Source organism: Microcaecilia unicolor, chromosome 8, assembly GCF_901765095.1.
Source record: "Microcaecilia unicolor chromosome 8, aMicUni1.1, whole genome shotgun sequence".
NCBI classification, from domain to species: Eukaryota; Metazoa; Chordata; class Amphibia; order Gymnophiona; family Siphonopidae; genus Microcaecilia; species Microcaecilia unicolor.
The window spans coordinates 125,149,006-125,169,417 of record NC_044038.1 but is presented as its reverse complement, the minus strand read 5'-3'; the positions used below and the strand labels follow the sequence as shown (position 1 = coordinate 125,169,417).

General features: G+C 43.7%; 1 protein-coding gene across 1 annotated transcript in view; it reads right to left on the bottom strand.

Moving 5' to 3' along the window:
- The window catches only part of FGF18 (fibroblast growth factor 18), a 329,098-nt gene that overhangs the window by 45,974 nt on the left and 262,712 nt on the right, over nt 1-20,412 (bottom strand). Inside the window, exon 4 of the mRNA XM_030212031.1 lies at nt 13,714-13,820. Coding sequence (XP_030067891.1) covers nt 13,714-13,820 — 107 coding nt within the window. The remainder of the gene's footprint in view (nt 1-13,713; nt 13,821-20,412) is intronic.

Below are 20,412 nucleotides of genomic sequence, written 5' to 3'. Positions count from 1 at the left end.
GTGCCATGTTTGAATCGGACTACCCAGCAAAAATAATCAGCAAGTTTGCAATCAGGTAAAAACTGCCATGAACCTAGATAAGTATCCTCTGTGATTTAAGTCATGTAGCTGTATATCTTATGGATACAATGCTTTATTGACAGGACACACAGATTGGAGAGTATGCATTGAAAAGGCACATATATAGTCGGTTGTCTCCCGAAGAAGCTCTTAGTGAAACAGAGGCGCTCTGTTGAGATAACTGCCGAGAAGTCCCTTTAAGCTCAGATAAGTGTCCTGATACTTTCTTTCGAACAACATCAAATGTCCTTCTAGCTCACAGTGTTTATATAATAAAGCAAAACTCTAACTAAAGCTATAAAATAAATATATACAAAAAATATAAAAATCTGAAAAAACTAATTACCGAAGGTTTTTAAGACCAGTGAAGAAGTTCCCATGGCAATTTTGTGAAAAAATCCACAACAAAGAGCCGAACACCTGAAGTCTTTTCCTCCAATATCCACATGACTTAGAAAAGCAATATAAGTTGTGCTTGCTATCTTTCAAATTTAGAATAGTATACTACATTGCAATGTCAACACAATACATAATAGAATATTTTAATAGACAGCGTAGGGTATAAGCAAAGATGGAACATATAGATAGGTAAGAGAATAAGAAGAGTTAGAAAATAAGGGGATTAATTTCAAGAAAGTTGCATGAGGTCAGAGAGGTGATTAAATATTATCTCAGCTAGGGTAGGAGTGGATAAAAAGTTGATGGTTTCTAAAAACTTCCCCATTATTCTTTGGGAATCTTTGTACATTGTGCTACCTTATATATGACCCAAAAAAGAGCTACAAAGATGCCAATTTCCTTACCAAAACCCTGTAATATATTACCTTAAACAGACTCTCCGATATTTAATCTCCACGGTCAGCATTACTTTAAAATGCCGACTGCAGCATTTAAACTTACACCTGAATATTCAGAGCTGGGCTGTACCTGAATCCTGCTACTTTATCTGGATATGAAGCAGCCAGCAGATGTTTTCCGGTACCACTGATATTCAACTATCCAGACAAGTGAGGCAGCTATTTTGCTGGATATCAGTGGTACCTGGGTAAGTTATGTCTGCCTCAACACTATCCCCAGAATTCTATATATGGCGCCTAGATTCCACACGGAGATGCGCGCGTATCTTAATTGGCAGAACAAGATAATCAGTGTTTTTAACAGCACTTAACAAGCAATAAAAAGCACTAATTGACAATAATTACAATTTGTGTGGAAATCGGTAAGCATATTCTATAAAGAACCACCTAAATTGCAAAGTGCGCACTTCAAAATAAACGCACATAGCTTAAAGGGGGCGTATTTATGGGCATTTCAAAATTTCTGTGCCTAATTACAGAATATGGGTCAGTGCATCTAAATCTACGTGCACGGATTTACACCAGGTTTTTATTGGCGTAAATGAAGACGCATAGATTTAGGCGCTATGTTATTGACTAAGCATATTATATATACTGCACCTAAATTTTATAGAATATACTTAGTTTCATGCAGATTGTTTAGGTGCCATATATAGGATCTGGCCTTATGAGGATAATCTCAAAAGGTTGCTTAAAGGTGGGCGCAGGAATGCTGCGTGCTTAGCGCAGATCCTATAATAGCAATTGCACACAGGTATTATTTAACCCGTGCATGTAACTGCCAGACAAAGTCCTGACCCGCCCAGGGCCCTCCTAGGTTCACGCCCTCCTCACAGTTGTGCGCTTTGGAATTTGTATGTGCAATTTAGAACACTGACTAGGGACAGTCACACATGTGACTGCCAATTATCACCAATAATAACTACTAACTGGTCGTTAATGGCAGTTAGCAGCTTGTTAGCTAATTAAGTTACATGAGTAACTGCCCTTTTTCTATACATTGTGAGTGCAGTTTTGCGCTCTGGTCACAAAGTTGGGCATCTGGACAGGGCCAAGGGAGTCAGGCATTTATAGCACAACTTAAGTTGCACATGCAAATCCAGTTGTATTCTGAATTTGCGTGCACAACTTAATTAGATAACAAACCAATCAGCGCTGATAATTGCTACTTAACAAGCAGTTACTGACACTATTCGGCATTAATTAGAATTTATGTGCAGAACTGTCTAAGCGTATTCTATAACGTGAAGCATGTAAATTCTAAATCGCATAGTTGAAAAGAAGCATGAAATGGGCAGGTTGTGGGCGTTTCTAAAATCTATGTGCATGGTTATAGAATACACCCGGACAGAGTAAATTTAGGCTTATTCTAGGTGTACTTCATTTTGGCGCTGATGTTTTTTAGGCATCATATATAGAATCTAATCCAATGTTGCTGAAAATCAGATGCTGGTCCTTATAAGCAGCACTTATCCAACTAGAAAACAGTTCCTACTTGTAGAGCCACTGAATATCAACCCAAGAATTTTTAAATTATATATATAAAGCAAAGATGCCATAGTACCCAAGAACTAAGCGAAACACTCTTTATCCTATCCAGTGCTTAGATATTAGTTAAGACTGAATTATAGGGAATATTAATTTTAGAAACAATATTGAATAAAATATTTTCAAGCTTTTATTCTCCAGACCTCCTTCATGTTACCTTCCTCTTGATCCCTCCTCAATGTCTGTCATGAGCTTTCCTTATTCATTTACTCAGATTTCATATTTTTTATCTTTATGTATGGATTTTTCATTTTCCTCTCCTCTCTGGTTTGGTTTCTTCTCTTAATCTTTCCATTCTTAGATAGTTGTTCCCTTGTGCTGTTCCTATCTTCTGTTGCTGAGCTCAGTTCTAGGTCCTATTTAATTTCTGTACTTTAACTTATTTTCCTATTTCTCTTCACACAACATTGTGATATCCACTAAGTTCTTCCATTTTCTCCCTTCCTTCCTCTGTGTCAGAGAGAGAGAGACACACACACGCACACACCTTGTTACCTCCTTTCTCTTTCACACAACCCTCCTCCTCCTCAAATTCATCCTTCTCCCCCTCACACAGTTATACCATTTCTACCTCTCTCTCACATACACAATTCCCTCTTCCTCCTCCTCACACACTTATCCTTCCCTAGTTTTCTCTCACACATCCCTCTCCTTCATCCTTTATCCCTTATCTCTCTTCTTCACTTTCTTCCTTCGTCTCTCTTCTTCAGCTCCTCTTTCTTTCTCCCTCTCTCATTTCTCACTGCTTCTCCTTCCCTCACCTTCTACTTTCCTCCGTCTTTCATCTCTCTTCCTCCACCCATCTGCTTCTATGTTCTTCATTTTCCCCTCACTCCAGACTTCTGGCCCACCCCTCTCATCCCTTTTTCCCTCCTCCATCCCTAATGTTTCTGCTTTGAACCAGAAGCATATGGATGGAAGGAAAAGAAGAGGAAAAGGAAGCCTGGTAGAGCTACCTGTGCTCTACACTCCTGTAGCCCACATTACAATTTATCATTTTGAACTGCCCAGAGGCGTAGGCAGAAGTTCATTTTAGGTGGGCCTGGGAGTAGACTGGGGGGCCATGCATTTCTTCTCATCTCTTCTTCCTCCTCCCCCCCCCCCCCCCCCCCCCCCACCAGTAGCATTAAATCTTACTTTTGCTGGTGGGAATGCCCAAGCCCTACCTGCCAAAGTGGTCCTCTGCCTGAGAATGCACAAATGATAGAATACTGTAATTTATGTGCATACATCTAGATGCAAGCATTTATACCAGCTATAAGGCTGTTGTTGTAAGTGATCATGCCTAGATGTACAAATGTTCACTGCTACTTGGCTAGTATTCTGTAAAATATGCACTTACTTTTCTGTATAGAATACATGGCAGGCACCATAACCTGCACTTATAGGAGGCAGCTGTTTAAACTGGCACCTCCATTTAGGCACTATTTCCATAGCAACATCTGTGTGCCAAGATACCATTATAGAATACTAGTTTAACTCAGCATGGGCACACCTCCGTTTAGACGCCTATGCTGCAGCTCCTTGAGATTCTGGGCAAGTCACTTAACTCTCCATTGCCCCAGGTAGAAAATAACTACCTGTATCTAATATGTAACCTACTATGATTGTAACCACAGAAAGGTGGCATATTAAGCCCCGTCTCCTTTTCCCTTCTCCCAGTGTAAATGGATGCACCTACATCTACCAACTGACATGAATAACTGATGGTATTCTATAAGTTACATATGGCACATGTAGACAAGCCCGTGACCAACCCATGCTCCAGCCATGTATACTCCCCTCCTCCCCCAACACAGTTATGTGCTATGATACTTAGACACTACTTCACAGAATAGTGTCTAGTGCACATCCACACATAACTACTGATTATTGGCCCCTATGAGATAAAGTAGCAGGTACAACTAGAATTTCCTCCATGGTTGGTGTCCTATTATACAATTAGCCACATTCCTATCACTGTACTACCCCACCTTTCCCCGTGTATTAATTATTGTTATGCTCTACTCTCCTGCTCAGAGGCATAGCCAGGTTTTGACATCAGGAGAAGCAGACTTTATTTATTTTTGTTACATTTGTACCCCACGCTTTCCCACTCATGGCAGGCTCAATGTGGTAGGCATGGAGGGTTAAGTGACTTGCCCAGAGTCACAAGGAGCTGCCTGTGCCAGGAATCAAACTCAGTTCCTCAGTTCCCCAGGACCAAAGTCCACCACCCTAACCACTAGGCCACTCCTCCACTTTTACAAAATAGGTGCTGGTTGGTGTCAGCTAGACAGCAGTGCCTGTGTTGTTTTCAGGTGTAGTGACTGTGGTGGATAATGATTAATACAGGCTGTCTCTGTTGCATCCTGCCTACAAGGAAACAGGAAGTTACATCAGGAGATAGGACGCAGAAGAGATCCTTGGCCTGGCCAGAGCAGGCAACCTGTTTTCTTAACTACAAGTAAAAATATTAAAATTGTGACCATCACCTCAGGAACAGCACATACACTTCTTCCAGTGCTGGACACTTTGTTTAAATCAGATGGGCTCTACAGGATGTGGAGACCACTAGCCTTGAGCATTTTTGTTTTGTGTGACAAGGGCCACCAAAGGCGCCCTTGCCCCACAGCCTACTTTCAAATAGGGCCAGACACTTTGTGAAATAACACAAAACTCTGCAAAATGACACCCAAAACCTATACTGAAAACTTACAACACCATAATAGCCCTAAACCACCTATGAAAACACGGTGCTACAAATATTACACTGGGCTCTAGTGCAGTGTTTCCCTAGGCGGTCCTGGATTACCCTCTTGCCATTCAGGTTTTCAGGCTATCCACAATGAATCTGCATGTAATGGAGGCAGTTTATGCAAATCAATTTCATGCATATTTATTGTGGATAGCCTGAAAACTTGACTGGCAAGGGGGTACTCTAGGTTCAACTTATGAAACACTGCCCTAGAATACCAAGCGTACTACACCATAACAGCTCTAACCCACCAATGTAAAGACAGTGGACTCTAGAGCACCAATATACCTACTATTGGAAAGCTGGAACAAGCTGCACTGTTACACATTCCTACATAGACACTACATGCTAGCAGAATCCTTCATCTCAGTCACACGTGCAGAACTGGAAACACCCTCATCTCATCTAATACAGAATAGGGAGCCACAAAAAAAAAAAACATACAAAAGTTGAAAGAGAGACCTCCTCCACTCTGCCCAAGAAAGGCAGACTCAGTGCAATACTGGTAAAAGAGAAACAGAATGAATTTTCTCCTTTAATTTGCAAACTAAAATTAGAAAAAAAGAAAAAATGTACATTTTACAAAGCAGGTACATCTCAGTCCTTACAAAGTATTACATAAAAATATATATTTTTTCTTTTCTACCTTTGTTGTCTGGGAATTTAATTTTCTAATTGGGCTGGTCCCAGTCTTTTTTTTTTTCCATGTTCCATGAGTCAGTCTTTACGCTAACTGCTGTTACCACATCCTCCGGCAAAGAGTTCCAGAGCTGGTGTTATAAAGATGGAATATACTGAATTTAAATGGAAGTAAAATTAAATTAAACTCTCCTTTCATTGGGGCATATGGAATCACATCTTAACTTCATCTGTTTTGTAGAAGTTTACATTGTAGATACACAACTGGATTATTCCGTTTTGAGGCATGTTTCAGGGACAACTGGTTTTGATAAGTCAAAATAAAAATAAATGTTTTGTTTCATGCAGATTTATTCTGTTTAAACCAGGGCTTTTTTGAGGGGGTACTTGGGGGTACTGAGTACCGGCACCTTTTCCATTGTCTGCTAAAATTAACCCATGATCCCCAAGTTTTAAAGAAAAAGCTCAGGCTCTACACACCAATTCTGCCTTGTCATAGATTCTGTGACTGGTTGCAGGGTCCCTGGCTATTGTGGGGTGGGTCTCTCAGTGATCACTCATCCCTGAAGGGTGGCCTGGCATTTGACTACCAGCACCTTTTTTGCTAGAAAAAACACACAGGTTTAAACATAACTAAACAGGCTATAAGCCCCTAATGCAGTCCATTGGTTTTCTTATATTTTGTTCCTGTGATGACATATACTGTGCCAAAAATGAAAACTCTTCTCTCTGTCTGGTCAGTAATAAAAGGAGCTCATTGCAAACACTATCAACCTTAAAAGGTTGTTTTGTTGTTGTACATGAGGAATTGTGATATTGAATAAATAAGTATACGTCTGTATCCCTAGTCATGTATCCAAAGTTTATATAGTCCTTTCAAAAAAGTCAGTTAATCGCTTAACTTATTAGTGGAACATAACCACAGAGGCATCCGTGTGGTCACATTTTCACTATGGTAATACTAGAGCCCAACTAAGGAACAGGTTAGTCTTCACTGAACCAAACTTGCTTTCCTTGTGCCATCACCACAGAATTCAGTTATATCATGGGAGCAAATACATAGACATGTCTGAAACATTTGACAAAGTTGAGATTATAATATATATATTTTTTGTTACATTTGTACCCTGAGCTTTCCCACTCATGGCAGGCTCAATGCAGCTTACATGGGGCAATGGAGGGTTAAGTGACTTGCCCAGAGTCACAAGGAGCTGCCTGTGCCTGAAGTGGGAATTGAACTCAGTTCCTCACCTCCCCAGGACCAAAGTCCACCACCCTAACCACTAGGCCACTCCTCCACTCCAACTGGGATTTAAAGGTCTGTCCTTTAGTGATGCCGCTTGCTCAGAAATTATAGCCATAAGTTTAGACAGATATTCAAATATCATATGCACACACCAGAACAGGCATCCATACACACACTGCAAAACAACTTCTACAGAGTACATCCCAAACTTTTTATTTTCTTATTTCCATCTTCCAAAATTCTAGACAGCAGATGTACAGATCAGCAGGACCCAAAGCAGTCCAAAACAAGTAAAGTCAGAATCAACAGTTTATACCTAATTGCTCAACCACCCTTAGGATTCATTCACCTTTGGATTTAAAAAGCAAAATCATGTGCATATAAGGACAAAATAAACGAATTTAAACAAAAGTTTAAAGCAAATGCCCTTAATATGTAATACTTAGTAGCAATAATGAAACAATGATCAAATAAAAATGCTGTCAATGATTAAAATCAACAACGTGAATAGAGCAGCTTCTCCTAGATTTGCTTGCTTCGAGTGTAATGGCTGCGCAGAGCGGAAGAAAGGGAGAGAGACTATAGAAGCAAAAGGTAAAAGACGGATACAGCAGTGGCTTGCCTTTCAATGTTTTCAGTTCGACCTCCTTGTTCGTGTCGTTCCCTTGCCTCCCCAACTTGGCTGCAACAGAAATGAAGCCGTGTGCGGGGCCATAGTCCTATGCGCGCCACTGATGCCTTGCCTCTGCTGGTTTCCTTCCTCCGCTCCCTCCTCCCAAACAGGAAGTTACATCTTGGGGGGGGGGCCCTGAGGAGGGAAACTGGCAGAGAGATGGCACAGCAGCGCGCATAGGGCTATTAGCCAACTTAAGTTCCAAGTCAGTCGGAGAGGCAGCGGATTGAGTGACCCAGTCAGTGAGGGGCAGGGAAGGGATGCTTGTGGTTCCTCCAGGCTGCCACAGACTCAAAAGGCAGCGGCTGGGAGGAAAAGTTAATACAGCATGAGGCGGCAGGGGCCTTTGGTGCATAGGCGCCATTTTTTTTGAAAGATTGTTTAGGGGAGCGACCGCTCCCCCTGCGTCCCACCTAGCTACGCCACTGCTCCTGCTGTATGATTGATTACCTCTTGTATCTCTGGGTGTAAAGTGAGTAAAAGGATTTTTCAATAAGTAAAAAACAATAATGATCCCAAGGACCCTGCCCTTTGCTTAAACTGGAATCACTAAACCAAAAGAGACTGTGATAATTGTACCATGTCTTTGCTGTTCCAAATTAATTTAGCATGCTTTCCTTCCTTGAGGAGTTACGATGTGGAAGAATGCAGGTTTCATTATACTTGCTTTCTAGGTCTTGTTCAGCTCATGGCTAGCTCATAAGGAAAGAATGCTCCTTTTTTCTCAGGTTATTTGATATCTTCCAGACTGCACCTTAATGTCAACGAGGCAGTGTTTCATAACTGTGTTTGATAAAACCCTAATGGACCTCCCATGTGATGAAATTTCAGTTTCACCTGGACTTGATAGATGCTTTTTCACACCAAAAAACAACTTCATATTCAGCCAGCCAGGAAAGGTTGAGCCTGTTGCTTGGATGGAAAGAGTCGAACTGATGATATGCAGCCATTCAGCAAGAATCTACAGCAATAACATATTTTTGTAACTTTAGAACCGTGAGGCCCCAGCTAATAAGATCCTCAAGTTCCAATACGAGCTTTCTGGCTGCATTATTAAAGAAAGCCCTGTACTGCTCTATACTGTGCGTCGCTGCTGTCACCATGAGGTCTCTCTTCTCTGTCAGAACACGGCAGACTCACAGCATATGATGAAAACTTTCACAAATCTCTCAACAATCTTTGTAACATGAGGGAATCATGCTCAAATCTATACCAGGGGCACTGATGGGGTAGGAGGACTCCACCTCTGATTCTCCAGGAAATCCCCAAGACCACAGAAAGTCTTTGAAGAGACAGAAAGTGAGCAACCAGGCCACTTTCAGTCACCAAGAAAAACAAATGCACCACATGCTTAATACAGATGCCTGTGCTATGGTATATTGTGGACCACTGCAACCAGGAGGACTCTGAAGAGGGTGCCACAGTCTTTTGTCCTGAGACAGTGGTCAAAAAAGCTGGTCCTGAGTTTAATCTCCCACCTCCAGCAGTCTTGCTGTTTTGGGTGAAACAGGACTGCCTTAGCTTTAGCCTATCCCTGATATAGAAGTATAATGTAACTCAACATAACATAACATGGTCAGTGTGCCTCTTCCAAAGGCCTGTTGTTTCAGCACCAGGAGCTTGAGTGACTTGTTCAAGGCCAGACTGGAATTTATTTATTTATATCTGTTGCTATATTGCTATATGGCTTGGGCTAAGCTTCAAAGCAGTTTACAAAATTAAAATAGAAGAGAGTACCAAAGAGAGAGAAAAGGTAGAGAAATTAATGGCTAAACGTGATTTGTAAACCAAGGTGAGAAGTTTGAAAGTGACGTGAGCAGTGACTGGAAGCCTAAGAAGGTGGGGGGGGGGGGGGGCTAACATGATCAAAATGATGTGCGTTGTGGAGAAGCTTGATTGCTGTAGATTTTAGTTTATATACCACTAATACAACAGAGTTGGCCAAAGCAGTGTACAAAATACAATAATAAAAGACTAAAAGAAACTGAAAGGAATGCCAATATGAACAGGACAGCAAACATGCATTCAATGGAAGGCGATGAGGGTAAGAGGTGTCAGTTTCTGCAAAGAGACGACTCGACTCATCTACTACTAAAAAAGACATCTTTCTCAATTAACATTGTGTCCAAAGGCCAACTGGAAGAAGTAAGTATTTAAAAGTTGTTTAAATTTTGAAAAAGCAGGTTCAGCTCTAATTAAGGCAGGATGGTCATTCCATGATTTGGTGGCCAAAAAGAAAAAGCGGAGGAGCGAGTAGACTCATAGTGGGCCATTCTAGGTGAGGGTAGGGATAAACGATTTGCATCTAATGACCTTAAATTCTGACTAGGAGTGTAAGGAATAACAAGGGAAAAAAGATATGGGGATAGGCCTGAATGAAGAGCTTTACAGGTGAGACAATTTTGAAAATCGGGTGGTAAGGGATCAGGAGCTTCGTAATTTTGTAAAGAGTGGGGTAGCATGGTCAAACCTACAGACTCTACACAACAGTCTGACAGCTGAATTTTGGAGAGTTTGAAGCCTGCGAGTCTAAAACTTGGAAATTCCAAAGTAAACAGTATTGCAGTAATCTATACATGATATTAGGAAAGCATGGATCATTATCTGTAAGATACTGATGCATGATACCGGCATACAGGGCATTACAATAGTCTAAGTGAGATATGACCAAAGTCAAGATAAGTAGATGAATAAGCGATATCAGAAAGGAGGAGCGCATCGAACAAATCCGGTGGACAGAAAAGAAAGAGGCTTGAATGACTTGAGTCAATTTTGAGATTTAAATGTAGGTTTGTTGTCAAAGATGATGCCTAAGATTTTGATGGAATCTTTGTAGAGCAAGGACTGGTCTTCGACAAGAGGGTGGCGGGAGGAAAGGAGCCATGTGGAGAGGGGAAGCATATGGATTCACATTTTGTGGAGCTGAGATAAAGAAGATTAAATTTGAGCCAAGCAAAGACTTTGTGCAAGCAATCATTAAGAAGAGAATGTGACGAATCAGTGAGACAACAGAGTATCTGGATATCAACAGCATAACAGAATGGCATGCAGCCGTATTCTTGTATAATAGTCAGTAGTGGAGAGAGGAAGATGTTGAATAATATAGGGGCGAGGACAGAGCCTTGCAGTACACCGGATTGAAAATTAAAGGACAGAGTAGCAGTTCAGTTGAAAGTTAATTGACAGGTGCGGTCTGAAAGATAACTAGAGAACTAAGAGAGCACTGTGTCCGTGATGCAAGCAAAGAGTGATCGACTAAATCAAAAGGAGAAGAAAGATCAAGGGAGACAACAACCACCAAGTGATATCTATCCAGTAATGTGCAAATGGAGTCATTGAGAGCCATAAGGAGGATTTTGGTGCTGTGATGGTGTCGGGAGCCAGCCTGAAAGGGGTGGAGAACATTTTGTGTTTTCAATGTGCTGTTCGAGCCAAATGAGAAGAAGGAAAGGTTGGAGATAGGACAGAAGCTAGCAGGAAGTGAGGGATCTATGTGGGGCTTTTGGAGGAGACACACAAGGGCATGTTTCCAGGTGAGAGGAACTTGGCCCTCGAAGAGGCTACGATGTAGGAGGGGGATGACATGAGTGGAGAGCTTTCTGACCAGGAATGCAGGCCAGGGGTCTACAGTTGAAGAGGAAGGGTTTAGGGAGTTAATGACTTGTGAGAGAGAGAGGGGAGTAGGCAAATTAAAAGAGGACCAGGTTGAGGACAGAGAAGGAAGTTGAGAAGAAAATGTAGCAGAGGAGGATGGGGGGTGGGGGGAGAAAGGAGACAGATGGGAGAGGCAGACAAAATTGAGTGATGGAGGGAGGCAATCTTTTGTTGCCAGGCAAGTGCAAGAGAGTCCAAAGAGAGGAGAGAGGAATCATAACAGGGGAAGTAGATGCAGGTGAAATAGTATGAAAGATCTGAAAAAGAGCCTGCAGGCAGTTTAAAGCGGATGAGATCTTTTTAACAAAGAATTCCCTCTTACTGAAGTGAAGCGCAGCACGGTATTCCTTGTATCAGGAATGAAAAAGTGCAAGAGAAGAGGCAAAGTGAGATTTGTGCCAGCAGGGCAGGGGAAAACCAGGGAGTGGGACAGGCGAGGCAACTGTGACTGACATTAAGAGGGGCATGTGGGTCAAAAATGGAGGTGAGGGAAGAGTTAAGGTCAGTCACTTGATGTGGCAGCGAGGCAGAGGAAAGAGGAAGTGGCAAGTTTTCAAGAGAGGTAGCTATAAGAGCAGTGGTGTGTTCATTAAAGACATAGGAAGGGAAGATTACAGGCAGTGAAAGAGATGGGAAAGGGAGGATAAAGCTAAGGAGGAGGTGATCAGTCCAAGGATAGGAGGAAGTGGAGATAATGGAAGGTTTGAAATCGGAGTTAGGGGAAGTAACAATAAGATCAGGAGAATTGCCAGCACTGTAAGTAGGGATATGGACGTTCTGGAAAAGTCCTGCACTGAGTGCAAATGAGTGGAATAAAGAGGCTGCATCAGAGGGGGGTTGATTAAAATCACCCAGGAAGAGAAGGAGGTGATAAAGAGCAGCACATTCAGATGTAAAGGCAAGCAATTCTTTGAGGGGAAAGAGTTGAAGAAGGAGAGGGTGGCAAACAAGAGTAAGGAAAAAATGGGAGGAGGAGGGGGAGGCCATGTGAATGATAAGAGCCTCAGAGATAGACAACGGTTTAAAAAAGTAGAGAGTGACGTTAAATTTGGAAGAAAAGGGACAAGCTACACTGCCACAATGGCGGGCAGGACGAGGGGAATGGAAAGAGAGGAAGCCAGGAGAACAATCTTCAAATAGAGTTGCTGTGTCACCTGGCCGAAACCAGGTCTCAGTGGCACAGCTGATGTGTAATAAGGTCAGCAAGTAAGGGGGCCTTAAGCGTAAGTGACCAACCATTAATGAGACCAATTTTGAGCAGATGTGGTGGGACAGTGGACACAAGAGGAGAAGGGACAGATGGTGGACACCAGGTAGCGATTAACGGGGCAGCAGAGGGATGTGGGCAAAGGATGCGAATTGATGAGGGAAGCTATTGTGCGAGAAGTGGAACGTAGTTGGCAGTAGGAACCAAGAAAGGGGGTGGCCACGGAAGTAGCCAAAATAGCAGGATGAGAAAAAGGGACCTGCTCCTTGTGACCAATCTTTTGGCTCATGCCTGCAGTGCAAGCACCTTGTGGTAGATTTCTTTAAATAGGTGGTTTGGGGGTGATGTCACCTTGCAGAGTCAGCAGGTTGAAGGCATGCAAATTTGAAGAAGTGAAATATGACAAGTGGAACCTGTAGCAAAAGGGAGTACAGAGAAACAGTGTTTCAGGCGAGTGGTACAAATTACATAATACAGGAGCAGTCAGCAAGCACCTTGTGGTGAATTTCTTTAAATGGATGGTTGGAAATGACATACTTTGCAGAGTCAGCTGGTTGAGGTTAGGCAAATCGGGAGAAGTGCAATATGACAAGTGGAACCTTGCAGAGTTGGCGGGTTGAGGGTAGGCAAATTGAGGGGAGTGCAATATGACAAGTGGAACCTTGCAGAGTCAGCAGGTTGAGGGTAGGCAAATCGAGAGAAGTGTAATATGAAAAGTGGCGAACCTGTAGTAAAAGACAGAAGAGAGAAAGAGTTTCAGGCAGAGCAGTACAAATGACATAATAAAGGAGTGGATATTAGCTGGGTTGCTGGCTTAACCACTTCTAGAAGGGAGATTTCAGACCAGTCATGAATTTCTGACAGTTCCACCCTGGTGCATTATGGGACCTGCAGCACTAGAATCAGAAACAACATATACCAACCAGTTCAAAGTCAGTCTCCCTCCTAGAACTGGGACCTTGGCCTCTCAGCTGTAACTGGGGATCAAAAATGGGCTCTTCAGGTTTAACCTACCTTGCCTGACCAGTGAGTGAGGGAGAAGGCTCTGAACACTTCATCAAATCTCTGGACAGTCCACACAGAAGCACTTACCTTCCCCACCAGTTTGCCCTTCCTGTTCATGCACAGGTAAAAGTCGGTCTCCTTGCCTTTGATCCGGACTTGGCTGCCAAATGTATCGGTTTCCACTAGAAGCTGGGCTTGGAAAGGAAGAAGAGAGAGAGACATTTACCAGGGCAGCAGGACAAGCAGATTCCTAATGCACCCCCAGAACAGAACTCCCAAGATAAAAACACATTCCATTAGTTCGTAGTTTCCAAACCTGTCTGCTGTTCAGGACACCCACAGTGAATCCACATGAGATACATCTGCATATGTTGAAAACCCAGCACATGCACATTTATCTCATGCATGTTCACTGACCGACTGTGGGGCCAATGGGACAGGTTTGGGAAGCCCTATTTTCTCTCCCCCAACTTAGCAAAGCTGGTAAGTAAGAAGGTTAATAGCTTTCACACACGGTGAAGGCAATTCTATAAGTTGGTGCCACTGATGCTCTGCAGTGAGAGCTTATTATAGAACGACACCTGGTGCCCAGATTAGTGTAAACTGGTATCAGTGTACCTTACATTTAAGCACTTAGAGTTACAGACCTGTATTCTGTAAATTGTGTGTGTAAGTGGCTGCTCCATCCCTGCCCTTCCCACAGGACAGGCTTAGGGCCTAAATGTTTACAAGGAGCCCTCTCTAATGGGCTAATTAAATGGCTCTGAAGGCAGATTTTTGCTCTGGTAAATTAGCTGCTGTTAGGAGAGGAATGGGGAGAGGATTGGAGTCATAGATGCCTATTCCGTCCATGCTCTGTGCATTCTCCTCCAGTCAACAAGCAGCTCTTAACTAGTTCTTCCTCTGCTGCTTTCCCTCTGCAATTAGAACTGTGTGGAAGCTCCTTTCTGGGAGTTTTAAAATATAGTTATATTATGATGGGTAGCCCAACATGCTTCCTTCCTAGGATCCTGCCCTCCTATGCTCTACCCATGTGAATGCCCCCTTTGCATGTAAATGCTATACCACTTATGCTCATCCTTACAGAGTACCATTTAGGTGTTTTGCTGCCCCCCCTCCATTTAAGTTCAGGCCCCTCCAAATTTGAAGCACCATGTGCTTCTTTGGCTGGTGGGGGTCTCCAGGCCCCTACCAATGTGGAAGCACTCCTCCACCCACAGTTCGCATTTTCCCTGGGTGGCCACCACTGCTCTGGGCCTTCCCCCCCCCCCCCGGCATGATTTTTGCAAAACTGAGACTGAGCATGTGCGGGGGGGGGGGGGGGGCTCTCATATTGCCATACTGGGACAGACCAAAGGTCCATCAAGCCCAGTATCCTGTTTCCCACAGTGGTCAATCCAGATCACAAGTACCTGGCAAGATCCCAGAACATGGAAACTGAGCATGTGCTGGGAGTAGACGGCTACAGCGTAGGAAAAGGGCAGACCGCAGGTGGAGGTGCAATTCTGCTGGTGGGGCTTGGGAACTCCTGTTAGCTCAGGTATCTGGGATTGTAGGGGCTCAAAAACAGCGGGGAGTGTAGGGTGATGAGCGATGGAGGCCAGGCAAAATGTTGTACCCCCCCCCCCCCCCCCAAGACAGAAGGTCTGGCTAAGCGGCTGCCTACGAGTGCAAGTGTATACATCCACAAAAGTGGCAATATTTTGTACCGAATGTGCTCAAATAGTGTGTAAATGTGGTGCTCTGTTACAGATTTACCCTGTGTACATCCACTAAGTAAAGCAGCACAATTGAAGGTTCTGAAAATATCAACCAACCTGAATCTAGGAGGAGGCAGCATAGCCAGACTCTAATTACTTAGGTTCAAATTTAAGTTTCAAGCAAAATGAAGTGCAAAAAATGTGACAAAGCTTTAGAAGTTCACTAGCTATATAGTTATTTAAAAAAACACATTGTTTGCCTAAGGATTTAATTTCCGGAAATCACGGGAACGTAGAAATCCTATGAAAAGCCAGATGCAAGCAAAGGCTTATACAGAAATAACACTGTCCAAAAAACTGACTTTAAAAATCTCACAAAAGCTCCCTAGCATTTTCTGTATAAGTTCTGCTTACTTACAGGCAGATGATCAAAAGCCCTGCGCTGTTCCAAACAGCACTCTAAAATAGCACTGGGACAGCGCGGGGCGCTATTAGACCTATGATCAGAGATAATGCATGCAAATTTAAGCAGCGCAATTATCTCTGATTATGGAGATAATTGCGCTGCTTAAATTTGCATGCATTATCTCTGATCATAGGTCTAATGGGGTAGAAGTGCAGGAGAATTGTGCCTGAGCATGCACTCAGCACAATCGTCCCGCACTTGTTTGACAGGTCTGGGCTGGAGACCAATGAAAAGAGAAAGACGCCCATCTTTAAATCGGAAGATGGACGTCCTCAACTGCCCTGTTGCAGGGACGGCCAAATTTCAAGGCGGTGTCGGAGGTATAGCGACGGGGCAGTTGAGGACGTCCAAAATTTGGACGTTTCTGCAATGGGCAGTTAAGGACATCCAAAATTGGATGTTTCTATGAGAAAGACGTCTTTCTCATAGAAACATCCAATTTTGGACGTCCTTAACTGCCCATTGCCGAAACGTCCAAAATTTGGACGTCCTCAACTGCCCCATCACAGAAACATCCAAATTTTGGACGTCCTCAACTGCCCTCGCTGGCAGGTTTGCTGTAGGGAGGAATGGGGGTCTGCCAGCATGCAAATGCATGCTGGACAGGGCTCACCATTCCTCCCCAATGATCTGCAAACCCTAACGCCAGCTCAGAGCTGGCATAGGGTTTGTCACGGCCAGCGACCCAATCTTTGGCGTGCTGGACGCTGATCATTGGGGATGAATGCGTTAAGCGCTGATTAGCAGCGCTATAGAAGTGATAAGTAGTAGTAGTAGTACTTGCGCTAAGAGCCCTGTTTAGCATGCATTTGCATGCTACTTGCGCTAAGAGCCCTCGAGCATGTTGTTTCACGCGCTCGAGGGCTCTGATCATGAGGTGGTAGCAAATGCTGGCGCTAGTATGGCGCTAGCAGCCTCTAGCGCCGGTGTTTGCTTTTGATCATCTGCCTTATATTCAAAGAGGCTGATATTCAAAGCGATTTAAGCGGGCAGGAGCCTCTCCTGCCCACTTTCCCGGCACCTAACTGGGGATACTGAGAGGCACTTAACCTGACAGTGCCGTGAATATCCCCTGAGACTGCCCAAACAAAAAGTGGGCAGGTTAGAAGCAACACTGGGGAGGAGCCCCAGGTTATGTGGGGGCCGGCAGTATTCAGTGCTGGCACCCGCATAACTAAGCAGCTTTATTTAGGACAGCTCTAGAGCTGTCCTAAATAAGGCCACTTAGTTATGCATGTGCCGGCTCTGAATATCGGGCCAGCACCTGCATAATTTTTTTTTTGTTATTCTTATTTTTTTTAAAAAAGCCCCCGAGCCCCTCTCATCCCAATGTCCTCTCTTTCCTTCCTACCCTTCCCCCTTGTGCCTTAAGACCCTCCCCCTGTAAGACCCTCCACCCCTGCCTCCCCCGAGCAATGAAGATAAGCCCCCTGGGGCTTACCTACATCCTTGGTGGTCCAGCAGGGTCACTGAGGGCAAGAGTGCACCTCCCTCACTCCTGCCCCTTGTGGCACCTCAGTAAAATGGCTGCTGTGACCTCTCATGGCAGCTCATACTATCCATACATCTAACCAGGCAAAGATAGAACTGCTTTTTATGCCATTTTATCTGTCTGTACCACCACTGAATACTGCTAAGGCCCACATATCTTCTGACTCCATCCCAACTCCCACCCAGCCACTGCCAAGTCTTCATGCACTATAGCACTTAAACAGTACTTTATGGAATAGTGCCCGGGTGGTCAGAGCTGATATTCAGTGGCATCATCTAATTAAGTGCTGCTGAATACTGGCAAATGGCCAACTTGGTGTGGTTTAAGCAGGCAGGAACCTCTTCTGCCAGCTTAAACCATGCTGAATATCAACCCCCAACTTCCACAAAGCTACTAAACTTAGGAACATAAAAAGTGATTGGCAACAGGGGTGGATTTAGGGTGGGAAAAAAAGTTAGGCAAATGAATAGCAGGCCTAAGTTTACAAGAAAACTTTTCACCCTCCTAAATTAAGATTCATTTTCAGCTGAAGATTTAGGCTCTTAAATTTAGCTGAAAATAGGGCACAATGTAGAAGCCCAATGTAGGGGCGTAAATTTAAAGACCAGCTTCTTTCTGAATGTCTGACCCATAATTTTTGATTGAACCATCTTGTACCATGTTACTGACATACTTGAACTAGTAGGTGTATTCTCAGTTCCAGTAGTGTAGCCACAGAGGGGGCCTTGGGGGCCTGGGTCCCCCAGTTCAGGCTCAGACTCCCTCCAAAACTGCAGCACCTGTTCAATGGCTGGTGGGGATGCGAACCCCTGCAAGCCAAACAGATTCGCTGTCCGAGCTGCTCTCCCTCCTCCTCACCTTTGATGCGGTTCCTTACAGAAGACTCATGAATAAGCTGAGAGGGCTGAACTTAGGGCCCAAAGTGGTGAACTGGATTTGAAACTGGCTGACCGACAGGTGACAGAGAGTAGTGGTAAATGGAATCTGCTCGGAGGAAAGAAAGGTGTGTAGTGCAGTGCCTCAGGGGTTGGTACTGGGGCCAATTCTTTTTAATTTATTTGTGAAAGACACTGCAGAAGGATTAGAAGGCAAAGTTTGCCTTTTTGCGGATGACACGAAGATAGCCAATAGAGTGGATACCCTGGAGGGAGTAGAAACCATGAGAAGAGATCTCCAAAAACTAGAAGAATAGTCAAAGAAATTTAGTAATAAGTAATGCCACACTGGGAAAAGACCAAGGATCCAACGAGCCCAGCATCCTGTCCACGACAGCGGCCAATCCACGCCAAGGCCACCTGGCAAGCTTCCCAAACGTACAAACATTCTATACATGTTATTCCTGGAATTGTGGATTTTTCCCAAGTCCATTTAGTAGTGGTTTATGGACTTGTCTTTTAGGAAACCATCTAACCCCCTTTTTAAACTCTGCCAAGCTAACTGCCTTCACCACGTTCTCTGGCAACGAATTCCAGAGTTTAATTATGCGTTGGGTGAAGAAACATTTTCTCCGATTTGTTTTAAATTTACTACACTGTAGTTTTATCGCATGCCCCCTAGTCCTAGTATTTTTGGAAAGCGTGAACAGATGCTTCACATCCACCTGTTCTACTCCACTCATTACCACACTACCCCATTTGCAAAGGACTGAAGTACAAAACCTATTATGGATCCAACTTCTCCTTCTTAGGCAGCCAACTCTGGAATGCCCTCCCCCCAGACCAATCCGATCACTCAGTGACCATCTGCCCTTTCAGAAATCACTAAAAACCTATCTGTTCAGGCAAACCTACCCAAACGATCCAGATTAATTCCCACAAATCCATCTATTCATCACATATCCAGGAGACAATGACAACGACCTAGACTACATCTCCCGCCTCATTTTCCCCTGCTTATCCCCTGTTCTATCCCCTTTCGCCTCATCGACCCCTCCCCCAATGCTCACCTACCATTACTCACACCTCTCCTACTCCCTTCACTCTTGCCCATTCCCCTCCGCCTCATCTACCCTCCAATTGCTCACTTACCCTTGCTCATACTTCTCCTACTCCCCTCATCCCTGCATTTCTACATTCCTATTTCATTTATTACTCCAATAATACTCAACTTATTTCTCTCCACCAATACTTTGTAATCACAATTACTATCTAAGCCGCATTGAACCTGCTTTGAGTGGGAAAGCGCGGGGTACAAATGTAATAAATAAATAAAAATGTAATTAATAAATAAATTTATATGCCTCTATCATGTCTCCCCTTAGCTGTTTCTTCTCCAAGCTGAATAGCCCTAGCCTCCTTAGTCTTTCTTCATAGGGAAGTCTTCCCAACCCCGCTATCATCTTAGTCGCCCTTCGCTGCACCTTTTCCAATTCTAATATATCTTTCTTAAGATGCGGCGACCAGAATTGAACACAATACTCAAGGCGCGGTCGCACCATGGAGCGATACAACAGCATTATAACATCCTCACACCTGTTTTCCATACCTTTCCTAATAATACCCAGCATTGTATTCGCTTTCCTAGCCACAGCAGCACACTGAGCAGAAGGTTTCAGTGTATTATTGACGACGACACCCAGATCCCTTTCTTGGTCCGTAACTCCTAATGTGGAACCTTGCATGACGTAGCTAAAATTTGGGTTCTTTTTTCCCACATGCATCACCTTGCACTTGCTCACATTAAACGTCATCTGCCATTTAGCCGCCCAGTCTCCCAGTCTCGTAAGGCCCTTCTGTAATTTTTCACAATACTGTTGCGAATTAACGACTTTGAATAACTTTGTGTCATCAGCAAATTTAATTACCTCGCTAGTTACTCCCATCTCTAAATCATTTATAAATATATTAAAAAGCAGCAGTCCTAGCAAAGACCCCTGAGGAACCCCACTAGCTACCCTTCTCCATTGTGACTACTGCCCATTTAACTCCACTCTCTGTTTCCTATTCTTCAGCCAGTTTTTAATCCACAAAAGGACATTTCCTCCTATCCCATGACCCTCCAATTTCCTCTGTAGCCTTTCATGAGGTACCTTGTCAAACGCCTTTTGAAAATCCAGATACACAATATCAACCGGCTCCCCTTTGTCCACATGTTTGTTTACTCCTTCAAAGAATTGAAGTAAAAGCCGT